We start from the raw sequence: 12,968 nt of genomic DNA on the forward strand, positions 1-12,968 counted from the left end.
TGTAATACTTTACGTTAAATTATATACATTTCAGCCTTTGAAGAGCCTGTTCTAATGCACAGTGTTAAATATTAGTCAAATAATTAATTTTGTGACTAATCGCCAATAATTTGATGATTGTCTAAGCCAGTGAGCTTATTTAATGAATACTGCTGGTTCAAAACCAGAAATCATGGCACTCTGGGGGAGGGGGAATAGCACAATTTGCTAGGCATACCTCCTACGTGGTCCCTACTGAAAAGAATGGCAGTTGTGTAAGAGCACAACATCTATTCATTGTGATGGGACTTGCACAGGACAATCCCTCAATGTGATTAAAATGAGTATAAAAATATTTGTGCTTTGGCAGCTGAAACATAAATTTCATACTTTAATGCAAAATTTACGTTCAGTTTCTTCACCACAATTAAAATGAATCTTGTTAGGTTTCTTTATATTATTTTTTAAAAAATTATATCCTGCTCTACTAGCCCTATTGGGTTTTTGAAGCAGCTTACCTCAAATAGTAATACAACTGGAACATTATTTTTCTGTTTTTTAATGTTCAAGGACTCTGTATTTAGCCTAGTTTTTGTGGCCAATTACTGTTAAGGTCAATGCCTTAAGAGTAAGTCCTATGGCTGCAGTCCAGGGCACCAAGGCACAAGGGGTTTCCTATCCTTTATTGGGGAAATGCTATGCATGAGCAGCCATTATGCATGAGCAGCCAGTTCCCTTCTCCTAGAAAGAGAACAGGAGGCATCTGCATGGGTGTGGATACTGGAGGCCTTGTTAAATATGGTGTGTGTGTGTGTGTGTGTGTGTGTGTGTGTGTGTATATATATAAGTAAGCAGGGGTTCTTTTCCTTATGGCTCAAGTGTAGAAAGCATCTGTCACACTTCGCTCCTAAGATCTGCTATACTAGCAATCCCCATTCTAGGCATGTAGATGTAAAACTGGAACTTTACAACATCACAGAGCATGATGTTATGCTGCTGTAGATGCAGACAGATGTTTTAGGATGGGGTGCCAGTCCTTCGTTTCAGTTGCTTTTCACAATATGGCTCACTTTCAGCTATTTGAAGGCAGAAAAAAGTATGGATTTACTCAGCTTTGTGAACTTTAGGATCTCCTACTATAGTTTTATAAAATGTTACTTTAACAAGCAGAACAGAAGCAAGGACTCTTTGCGTATGTAGAAACCACAGTGTGCACAGAGTCCTCACTTCACCATAGGCTTTAATGACAGAGCCGGCTCTGTGAGTGCATCCCAGTTTTGCACAAAAACTGCCCCCTGACATTGAAGTGCACAGGGAAGCCCTGCTTATGGAGGAAAGCGGTGTGCACAGACAGGTTTGGATCACAGAAATTGCATACCTATCAAAGATAACAAAGCTCACAGTATTGTCTGACAGAACTGAAGTTACATTTAAGTAAAGTTTTGCTATTAAAACAGTCAATTTTTCACAACAAAGGACAGCTGAATTTGCGGCTTTCCCCCTCAAATTACTTTCTTTTTTGTTTTGTTTTAAAGTTCTTGCATCAGGTAAACGATACTTGCTGTTAACAAGCCTTCCCTAAAATGACAAGTTTTATCAAATATTGTTGGTTGTTATTCCAAAGAAGTTAGCTTTTCATAGCATGATGCCCTCTTGTATGGGATTCATACAATCAATTTTGGTCTGCAAGCAAAATTATACCAATTATACATTTGACAAATTATAACAATTTTATAAAACTACCTTTAAAAGGATATATTGTGCCATAAAAAAGAGGATAGTTTTATAAAGTGTTTATTGGTCTCTAGATTATCACCTTTATAAAAACAAAGCTTTCTAGAATTTAGAGCTATTTAAAATTGAGAAACAATATTTCTCTCCTCGCTGCCCAGTTGGTTACTTCATTGTGAAGGAAATTCTGCCCCTTTTGGGTCCATACCAGTAAATGGTTCACAGTGTGAGTGGTAGGCTATGATGTTCTGTTTCCTCCCTTCAGCTTCCATTATTGTTCTCTGAAGGAAGCCGAAGGCTCCTACACTTTGACTCATCTAATGTTTTCCAGTGCTTGTAGTTATTTGCCAAGTGTTGCATTAGGACAGGCAGATGTGCAAATGCTGAAAGGAAGAAATAAATAAATTATAAAAGTAAAAAACCAAGTGTCAATCTCAGGAAATATTTCTTAATAGTGAGTATTCAGCCTTTGTTTTATTACAATGGTTAACTTTCTGTTAGTATTATACAAAGAATAATATATACAAAATAAAATAGCCAGAGGTAAAGCTGGGCAGCTTTGTAGAATGTTTTTAATGCTAGAAGAATACAAGTGCTTTTGCAACAAAATGTTGCAGTGGGAGTGCTCCTTTTTTAGGGTGCCAGCCTGCCATGCCTTTTCCAGGATGCACCATTTAGGGATAGGCAGATCAGTCTATTCCAGACAATGTCAGTTTTGTACACGTTCATTCATAAACACTTTCCATCCTATTTCTCCATTAATCTGCGATTTTAAAAAAAATCTACGTGGTATTTTTGAAAGTATTCTCTTGCAAAATATGCATTTCTAAACATATGGTCTGAAAGTATACATTTTAAAAGAATTTTATCTTAAAATATGCATTTTAAAACACATTTTGGAATATTCTTTGAGCTGAGAATTGTATTGTGAAATTTGGAGAACCACACAATCTGATGGGTAATTCTGTTCCAATCTACGCTTTAGTGTGCAAGGTGAAGATCAGGTCAGTTCACATCAGGATTCACAAAGACTGAGTTCTTCAACTAATTTCATTCCAGCCCCATCCTGTTTTCTTCCCCCTGCAATAGTCAGTCAGCATGCTCAGTTGCCCCCGAATGCTAAGTCCTCCTTGGGCTGTTTTGCTCCCTATTCTGCAAATTCCCCCCCCCCTTTTTTTCGTTCCTATGATTGTATGCTGCCTTGAGTGCCTTTTTCTTGGTTAAAAAGTTGGATTACAAATAAAAATAATAAACATCTGCAGGGCTACACATTTCCCATCCCTTATCTTAAGCAATGTTGTAGCCTTTACTGAACAGCCTTACGGTATAGTTAGCTCTTAAGCCTATACAACATTTGGGGAGACTCTTTTTCATCTGTATTTACCATGAGTACTACACAACCAGCAGGAATGAGTGATTCTCATGTCTCCTCCTGCATGAACAGCAGTGTTCTCCTCACTAGCATACTTCTCCCAGGATGCTGGGTAACAGAGGGGGAATATTCTTTAATGCACAATCCCTAGTCAGATGGATTTGGACTTGCACACGCTGCTGTCATTTGGGTGAAATAAAGAATTTGTTCCTCAACATAGAATACAAAAAGTGGAAGTACTCACCATCCCAAGCATCAAACATGTCCATTATGAAGTAATCAATGAAGGATATCTGAGACTTGGGGATGCTGCAGGTGTTTCGATCAAATACTGGCATGACAACTGGGAGACCCTGTCTCTTTTCTTCATCAGTCTATAGGAAACAAAACTAATTTTAGTTAAATAGTATAAAGTGAAGGTTAGGCAGTTAGATAAAAAGAATAGGGTTACCGTCCTATTGTTTAGTCAACTACTGGACTGTAAACTGGCCTACCAACAGTGTGCAGTTATGGTTCAATGAAAAAGAACAACTTTCACTGGCAATTACTAGTATTACCCTAACTGAAACTGGAGCAGGAGAAAGGAGCTTGTATCCCCATTTTTATGAGGTGGGGGTGTGTGTGCAAAATTATTTGGGATCTGTAGATCAGTTTCTCCTTTAAACCAAGTATCCTAGATGATAAACAGACATTTCACGGATCATGTGCACAAGTAGCAGTATTTGGTAAGTCCTATTAAGGATTATGATGCTGCTGATCACAGGAATAAGAGTCAGAGGGAACCCTTAGCCTCAGCACTAAAACCAGCTGGGCAGGGCAAGATGAGAGGATGTGGCGGCTCTGGCACTGGAGGCTGGTTTACTTACAAGATGGCTGAGGGGCAGATTGAACCACCAGAGCAGGGAATGGCTGTACACCAAGAAGCAGCTATGATATGGAGGCAGGGAGAATTTCACTTATATCCCACTGCACTGGTGCAGCTTTTCACTGACTGTTATATTATAACACTGACTGTTTATTATAATAATAAATAATATTATTAATTCACAAACTGGTTTCTTCTTCCACTTTTCTCCTGCTGCTGCCAATACGCAGCTTTAATTCTTGGCTGTTCAAATAATTAACCCAACTTCACTCATTATTCTCATGTTGCACTTCACATCCCAGGTTCCACCACCCAAGATTCATGACTCTACGCAAAAGTAATCTAAGTCTGAATTCACAATTTACATGATTTTCTCAAGTGTATACTATACTCTAGTTAAACAAGATTGGTTTTCTACTGAGTTTTTTCTGTTCAAAGCACTTCTGAGTCACTCTAATACAGGGGCACAGAACTTCGGGCCCAGGTGCCAAATCTGGCCCGCCTGGGGTCCCCAGACAGCCATGTCCTTTCCCCCAACCACCTGGAGGCTTCCTGCCTTTTGTGCAGTTTTTTCTCCCATTCTAAAACATTGAAATGCCTCTCTTAAGGCTTAGTTATTGGCAGAAGATCTTTAAGCTAAACTAGGCTGGTATTTTTGGCCCCACCCCTTTGCCGCAACCACCCCTGGAATGCAGCCCCTGAATTTGTCCCTCGGGCTGAAAGAGGTTCTGCACCCCTGCTCTAATAACTTTACATTAAAAGAACGTACATGAGTTATATGCTAGCTTAGACAGGTTGATTGATTTATTATGCATCCTGTTGAACCTTTTGGGCTTAAAGAAGGGATTACACAACTTCATAGATAGGTCTATCAATGTCTGTAGCCATGAGAGCTGCGTGGCACCTCCAAATTCAAAAGTGTACCTCTGTGTACCAGATACCGGAAGAAAAAGGTGGAAGATCTTGTCCTGCTTGAATGCTTCACGGATATATCTGTCTGGTCACTGTGGGAAACAATGCTGGACTGGATGGATCTTTGGTTTGGCACAGCAGTGCTCTTTGTATGGGATGACATAAAGGCCTGGTTCACACATAATGCTACGTCATGGTGTGGTTTGTTGAAATCTAGCTTGTCATTGTGTCTGAACCTCCATCCCCACAAACAAACCATGCTTTGTTAACCAGGTACAAACCACAAATAAAACCCATGGTTTGTTGTTGGGCTATGGAGACTGGTTTGTTTAAACCATGGCTTGTCATGATGTCTGAATACAGAACAGTCTTATCTTTGGCTTGTTTGAATTGCTGTCCACCCTAAAAATGAAACTCTAAAGGCTGGCAAAATGGGTGGAGAGAAACAAACCAGAAATAGGAAAAACAATCCATGGTTTGTTTGCTCGTCTGCAAGACAATTCATGGCTAAAGCAACAAACCATGGCTTAGCATTATATGTGAACACAGCCAGACAGGCTACAATGAACTGTGTGTCCACATAATTGTTTAGAAGGTAAAAAAAGCAACAAACCTCAGAACAATTATCTTAAATATGCTTAGTGAAATTGGATTTTATAATATTATATGAAACTGCAATTGATGGCACATGCAGAAACAAATATACATAGTATGTACTTTCTAGTAGTTTGCAAGGTCAGTTGAGGGAGGAGTAAAATGATTAAAATAATGTTTGCCTTTTATTTTAATTTGACTAATTGGCATTTACTGACTATGGGTGGGATTGAGATTTAGACCCACTGAATCAATGGGAGTTATGTTAGTCATGTTTGTTTCAATGGGTTTACTCGAAACATGACTACATATGGATCCAACCTATATTAGCCTTTAGTATGAGAAAATAAACGGTCTTATTATTCAGTTTCTAATAAGAATAAATCCATACCTGTGCAAAATATTCCTCTGAAATCCTCCCAGCCCATTCAATACACAATTCTAGAGGGCGACATGGATTCGCAACATCTGCACATTTAATCATCATACGTTTGATTAGCGTCTGGTTATCTGGAAAGTTCTTGAGATTGGTTGTACATTCACAGTCACTACCCTCATTCTGAAAAACAGATGCTCAGTTATGGTGTAGGTCAGTATCACTGCTCACAGCCTCTGTGAAATCATTATCATAACACTTTTTACAATTGCACGATAATATAAATAATCATCCTGCACATTTATTTGGTAGTCTAGGAGGAAATCCATGAGTTAAGCATGAACAAGTGAAAAAAGTTCTCCCCTTATCTAGACTTCTAAAAAAGTACTTGTTCAGTCGTTCAGTCGTGTCTGACTTTTCGTGACCCCATGGACCATAGCACGCCAGGCCTTCCTGTCCTGCGCTCTCGCCCGGAGCGTGCTCAAGTTCATATTCATTGCATCAGTAATTTTATAATTGGGAAAATGTTCAAAGCTATCAGGGAAATTTTGTTAACCTCCATTTATAATAATGGTCACAATGGATCAACAGAAACAGGAGGAATTAGTTCCTATTTAGATATGGGCATGTTTTCTTAGTGATCAGATGTGCATTCAATGCTCATTCAAGCCCTCTGCACTACAAATGCACTAAGGTCCAGTATGTAGGTTGGGCAGGAAGTGCCATCTGCACAAATGAATTCCGAGTGTGGTGTCACAGCGTGATTTTATTTTTCCTATTATTTTTCCAGTTGTCTTTTTAATGTCTCCTCATATCCAGTTATATTTCCCTTAAATATTTACTTCTAATATCTTATCACTTTTATTAATTTCTCTCATTTCTTAAATCCACCTTTACTTGATTTTGTCAATGAAGATTGCTTCCTTCTATAACTTCTCCCCCTGCTCCTAGTAGATAACCTTGTAGTCTTCAGGTGCCACAATGTACTCTTGTTTTCTTTGCAATGTAACAAATGTGGTGTGAAAAGAAACAGAATGCAAAGTTTGACCCTGAATACAAGCCTGAATTGTAAACATACTGAAATGTATTTTGTAACCCAAAATATTTAAGTGTCCATTGAGAACACTATGAAATGTAAAAAGGTCAACATTCTAAACCAGTCCATGTCATGTGAATAGCCCAGATCAGGAAGGGGAGGTGTGAATGGAGAATGAATGGTTTTATTGCAGGAGGTCCAGATGAGGGTGCTCTGGTATGTGCTGAAGATTGCCAAAGTATCCGTTACAGAAGATGGACATGGGCCAATAAAAGAGGGGTATCTGCAGATGTTTTTGATAACAAGGACGGCACTTTATGACCATAGAGATGTTGGGGAATCGGACGTAGGTGCCAGGCTGTCTACAACAAATGTCAGTCTTGGAAATTGCAAACATGATGTATTATCAACAAAGAGCATACTGAACCTCTCTTTGATCCCATGAGTCCTAATGGAGGAAAAAGGGTATAAACCTCCCAAGCTTTCCATTGTTCAGGAGGGGTGTGGTTGCATCTGGATCATTTGTATGTGGACATACCAACAGTACCCTCAATCCACAGGATGCGTATTAAGTGCTCTGGCCAAGTACTTGATAGCGTTGTGGTATGTGTTGGGTAAAATTCAGGGAAAGGATTTTACTGTCCAGGGCCTAGATAAGGCGCAGTTATCTTTGTTCTGTCATACTTAACTGTTTGGGTTTAGGATATAAGACAGCAGGCTTAGGCTTGGGCCTGGTTGACACTGTATCACCGGTGCCTCAGTGGGCCACTTGTGGCGTGGGCCGATCTGAAGCTGAACAACAAACGGGCTAACTGTATACTTAGTCATTTAGTGCACCAGAGTTGGGTAACTAAGTTTCTACCTAAGAGGCACGCAACCTCTTAAGCCTCAGAGAAGGGTGCAAATTCTTGAGGATTGTTAGTTTGGGGCTCTTACCTAAGAGGCGTGCAACCTCTTGAGTTTCAGACAGCCTGAAATTCTTGGAGATTTCTTTGTAACTAAGTTTGTACCTGAGAGGTGTCTAACCTCTTCAGCCTCAGACAGCATACAACTCTCTGAGGAGGTTCTGCTGTTGCTTATTTCTTTTATTTCAATAAATCTCCTTTTCTTTCATCTACATTGGTTGTGTGTGTGTTCTTCTCCACCTCATACGATCCCAAACCTCTCAGCCTGATCAACTGAGTGGTCCTGGGTAAATTGAAACCCACATTTCACAGTGGGAACCCTAGCCATCCTACTCTTATTTTTCAAGGATTACTTCTTACACTTCTTGATTTGCAAGCAAGGATTGAAGTGGCAGACAAAGGCACTGGATCCTAGGATAATGCATTGAGAACCCTTTTATCATGGCTCCAGATGGTTAAGACTGGTTAAGAGAGCCAGTGTGGTGTAGTGGCTAGAGTGTTGGACTGGGAGCCAGGAGATCTGAGTCCTAATCCCCACTCGGCCATGGAAGCTCACTGGCTGACTTTGGGCCAGTCACAGACTCTCAGCCCAACCTACCTCACAGGGTTGTTGTTGTGAGGATAAAATGGAGAGGAGGAGGATTATGTATGCCACCTTGGGTTCTTCAAAGAGGAAAAAGGGTGGGATATAAATGTAATCAATCAGTCCATCAATCAATCAGACTGTGCCTGAAATAGCAGTCCTGGGGCACTGTGCAGAACCTGCATGGTTCACCTCTGTTCCTTGATTGTGGCATTAACAACAATCACCAAATAGTATATTGGTGCAGTTCTGTCCATCTAATGCATGAGCTTAATATGTTCTAAAGACAATTATTCATTGGTTTCCCCCCACCCTCTTGGGTTTGTGTTGCTCCCTACATTTTAGGGTGCAATCCTGTGCATGTTTAGACAGAAAAAAGTCCTATGACTCCCAGCATTCCCCAGCCAGAATGCTGAGAGTTGTAGGAGTTTTAACATGCATAGAATTGAACACTTTTTTCAGTAGTCTTAACTGCAATGTTATGACTTCAACATGCTAGATTGCAAGAGTCAAATGCCATAGCAACTGCAGAAAAAAAGAAAGCACACTAAAAACTATACAAAATGCAAATCATCATAAAACCAAATCCATACCATGGGTTGTATCCCAATGGTGTCATTCCACTAGTGGAAATGACATTGTGGTAGTGGAGATGACGTTGCGCTAGTGGAAACCATGTTCCGAACTATACACAAAGGGAGAATCTAATGGAAATTCTGTTTTTGCACTCTTTTGCAGAAATTAGGTTTACAAAGTGGTCCACTAGTGCTTGTACAATAGGAAAAGGCAGCACAGCCCCACTGCTGCAGCAATTTCTTCCACTAACGGCACATTGGATTTAGGTCCATACAATAAAAGGGACAAAAACATAGGAAGCCATAGGCTTTCATGAAATGTGATACTCTCATAGGAATACATTTTATATATTTTACAAAATGTGCTCTAATCTTTCTAACAGCTAATGCATAAGAGGTAACTGTCCAGTTAATCATACAATACAAACCTCCCCCCACCCGCCCCGCTGCCACACACACAAATAAATAAGCTGGTTGCAACCCTAGACAGCCACAATGTAGGTAGGGGAGAAGTAGCGTGCACATGCATACCTGAAAGTCTTTTGCAAGTTTTTACTTCATCTGATCACCTGGATTGACAGGCAATCTAATTAGAAACAAAGAAGTGACTTGCCTGTTCTACCAGGTAATTGACTACAGTAAAAACCCTGAGAGCACCTTCAGCTGTGAGAATGCTTCTTCCCCACCTATGCAGAAGGCTATCTAGCACTGTTGCCATTCTCTTTTGAAAGAGAGACTAGAATGCCAGCTTGCTCTTTAACGGGGCCGTTAGTCTTTTTGATTTTCAGTACAATTATGTACACTGTGTGTAAGTATTGTACATGTAATGTGCTGATCAATGATCGTAATCTCTCTCTCTCTCTCTCTCTCTCTCTCTTTAGTGGAGATAAAACATCACATAAACACATGAAACTGCCTTACGTTGAATGAGACCATTGGTCTACCTAGTTCAGTACTGTCTATTCTGATTGGCTGTGGCTTTCCTGGGTTTCAGGCAGTAGTCTTTCCTAACCCTACCTGGAGATACCAGGGATTGAACCAAGACATTCTGCATACAAAGCAGATGCTCTACCACTGAGGCCATAGAATGAGCAAAATATCATAACAGGCGAGGTCCTTGCACCTGTCTCTCTTCCTCAGCCTAATGTATCTCACAGGGTTGTTGGGAATTTAAAATGGGGGTGAATCATGTACACCATCCTGAGCTCCTTGGAGGAAAGACCAGATACCAATATAACAAATAAATATACATATGGGGGAAGTGACCTTGAGTCATCATCTGTAACTGAAGGGATGTAAAGGTCATCTTTAAAAAGTGTGCTGTGGAGAGATAATCAGTTATCCCCACCCCAAACATTTTGTGATTACTCTTGAAAAGTTTCCACTAGTTTCCAACATGAGTGAAGGGCTGAGATATCAGTTTGAGACACTCTCTCTCCTGCTAGCTGTTTCTAACAGATTAATTAGCTGTAGGTGAGCCCAACCAGATAAAATATACTGACGGAATCTGATTGTAAAGAACATATTTTGTAATCTTTCCTATGGCTCCCTGTTTATTTCTAGAAATGGTTCCATGTGGGATTCTTCCCTTTCTCTAGGCATAGCTATGCAAAAAGTCTCCCAAGCCTATAGGGATATAAAACAGCTATTTCACCTGAAAATCTAAAATCTGTTGATGCATTCCCAACCGTGTATTGTTTTGTAATAAGTTATGAATCATTTTGGGATTTTTAAAGTGGGAAGCAGTATATGAATGTTCTAAAATAAATAATAATATACATCTGTAGGTTAATCTACTAAAAAAAGACCCACTTTGGAAATACTTGGTGTGCTCAGTATTATAAATGCCAACCTTCCCCAACCTGGTGGCCTCCAGATGTGTTGGACTGTGCACAGAAAAGCTTTAGAAAACCCCTCAAAACAGCCCAATGAGGACTGAGCATGCTCAGTGGCTACGGAATGCTACCTCCAGGAAAAAAACAGAAAACCACAGGGGAGGGAGGAATGGAGTGGGCTGCACTCCACACGGCAACATTGCGGGACTCCACTGTGACCATTTTATGCAGCAAGTCAGATATTGCACAATTCTATGGATACTGTAGCTATATAGTTATTGGGGGAGGAGGGTCCATAGCTCAGTGTAACAGTACTTGCTTTCTTAAGTTCAGTCCCTGACAGTTCCAGTTATCAGGTCTCGGGTACCAGAACTGGGAATGCAGAGTCTCTGCCAGTTAGATATAACAATGCTGGCTTGGACAGACAAATGGTTGGATTCATGACTTGTACAGTATAAGTCCATTTCATATATTCTCATATACCATTATAAAGGCCTAGAAACATCATTGTTTATAAGTTCCAAGCCACGTCTTTATTTAAGAGATATCTACCCAACCTTTCAATTTTGGTAACATTTCCAAGACACTTTCCAAATTATGAAAGGAAGTACACCATTTTAAAACATCAACATTTAAAAACACAAAGGTTGCAACAACATAAAAAGCAGAAGGGCGATTCTTTGCCAGGATTATAGGGACCACAGCCTTCTGTGTTTGGACTCCACCTAATAGCCTGAAACGTAGCTCCTGGTTGCGGGAAATCTGAATACCGCTACAACATGAATAAAAAATGTCCACAGCAATATACACAAAATACATCCAGTTAGGGTGCAATCCTATGGCTGCTAGACAGCGGCTAGACAGCCATAGGATTTTTTGTTGTCTGGGAACCAAGCTTGGAGCCAGCACTCTGAGGTCGGTTCCCCGAAAACTGCCTCCTCGCCTCCATCCCCGCCACCTTGTAGGTGGCGTGGTTTGACCTTGGCTCCGCGTTTGTAAGAGCAGCATGGAATGGGGGGAAAGGGGATGTTCCTGGGGGCAGGGAGGGTATGGTGGAAGCATTGGTACGATGCTTCCTATGCGCTGTCCAGCCTCCCACCCCCTGCTCTAAGCCGCCCTGGGTAGACAGCCAAAATTGGCCGTCTAGCCACAAATGCAAGGTGGCCAGACCGTGGAGGAGAGGATCCCCTCCGTGCTCCGCCCGCCCAGCATTGGATAGTCAGTCGCCTCCGAGTTCAGAGGCAGCTGACTATCCTCATAGGATTGTGCCCTTAAACATCTATGCTTTTTCAAACACCATTTTGGCACTTACACTGGAGTTGGTTTCCTCAGAGGCCATGGGCTTGGTGATACTGTTCACAAACTTGTTCACATGCTCAAAGTGCTTGGTCATTTCTGTTGCCAAAACCATGTCAATAATTGCCTGGCGAAGAGTTCGATAATGATTTCTGAAAGAGGAAAAACAATCCGTTCACAGGATATACACTCACAGAATCAACTCTCTTTCCTGATCTCCCATTACTACTGTGCATAACATTTTCATGACATCTATGTAGTCACTCGAAGAACATTGGTTAAGTTCAATCCCACACGATGCATTCAAAAATTCAATCTGTTTACATTATTACTGTGATTGTGCACAACAAATGTTGTATAAGTCAACAGGTATTTGATGTGGTCAAAAATTCTAAATCTGCAAACTACTCTATTAAAACACGATGATACTAGAAAGCTTGCAGATATCACCTAGTAAGTATATATCAATAAAAAGGTGTTGCCTTCCCTACTTCATGACACTTATAGGCTTTTAGAAAAGAGTATTCTTACTAGTGCTCTTAACAAGTGCCAAAAGAAAAAGCACGGGCATGTGGTTATTGGCCGATACATTAGTCAGGGTGAGGAGATGACAGGGATGGATATAAAGGAGAAGGGCAAACAGGGTAAGGGAAGGCCAAGTGGCAACAGAGTCACAGATGAGCACGTGTTTCTTCAGGATATGTTTTGCTGAAGAAATGGACTTTGAAGGGGATTTGAAGCTGGAGATTGGAGTGGATGGCTTTTGGCGTACTTCCAACAAGTTTGTCCCCATGATGTTCTGGAGAAGAAGGAAGTGGCTTGGTAAAATAAAGAGAGAGAGAGAGAGATCCTTCCATGGATAGGGAGAAGCACAACACAAGGTGTGTGAGGAGAAGTGGCAGAAGGAAT

The 12,968-nt window shown here is 40.7% G+C and overlaps 1 protein-coding gene across 3 annotated transcripts in view; it reads right to left on the minus strand.

The window, feature by feature from the left end:
* Positions 1–12,968, minus strand: part of PDE8B (phosphodiesterase 8B) — a 100,759-nt gene continuing 87,791 nt past the window's right edge. For all 3 annotated transcript variants that reach the window (XM_084833405.1, XM_084833403.1, XM_084833404.1), the window contains exons 19-22: positions 12,076–12,211; positions 5,845–6,012; positions 3,327–3,456; positions 1–2,093 (exon numbers count right to left, since the gene is read on the minus strand). In XM_084833405.1, the coding sequence (XP_084689531.1) occupies positions 1,972–2,093; positions 3,327–3,456; positions 5,845–6,012; positions 12,076–12,211 (556 nt within the window). In that variant the 3' untranslated portion in view covers positions 1–1,971. The remainder of the gene's footprint in view (positions 2,094–3,326; positions 3,457–5,844; positions 6,013–12,075; positions 12,212–12,968) is intronic.

Source organism: Heloderma suspectum, chromosome 2, assembly GCF_057233095.1.
Source record: "Heloderma suspectum isolate Gila_16-S chromosome 2, 16-S_ref, whole genome shotgun sequence".
Classification (NCBI taxonomy): Eukaryota; Metazoa; Chordata; class Lepidosauria; order Squamata; family Helodermatidae; genus Heloderma; species Heloderma suspectum.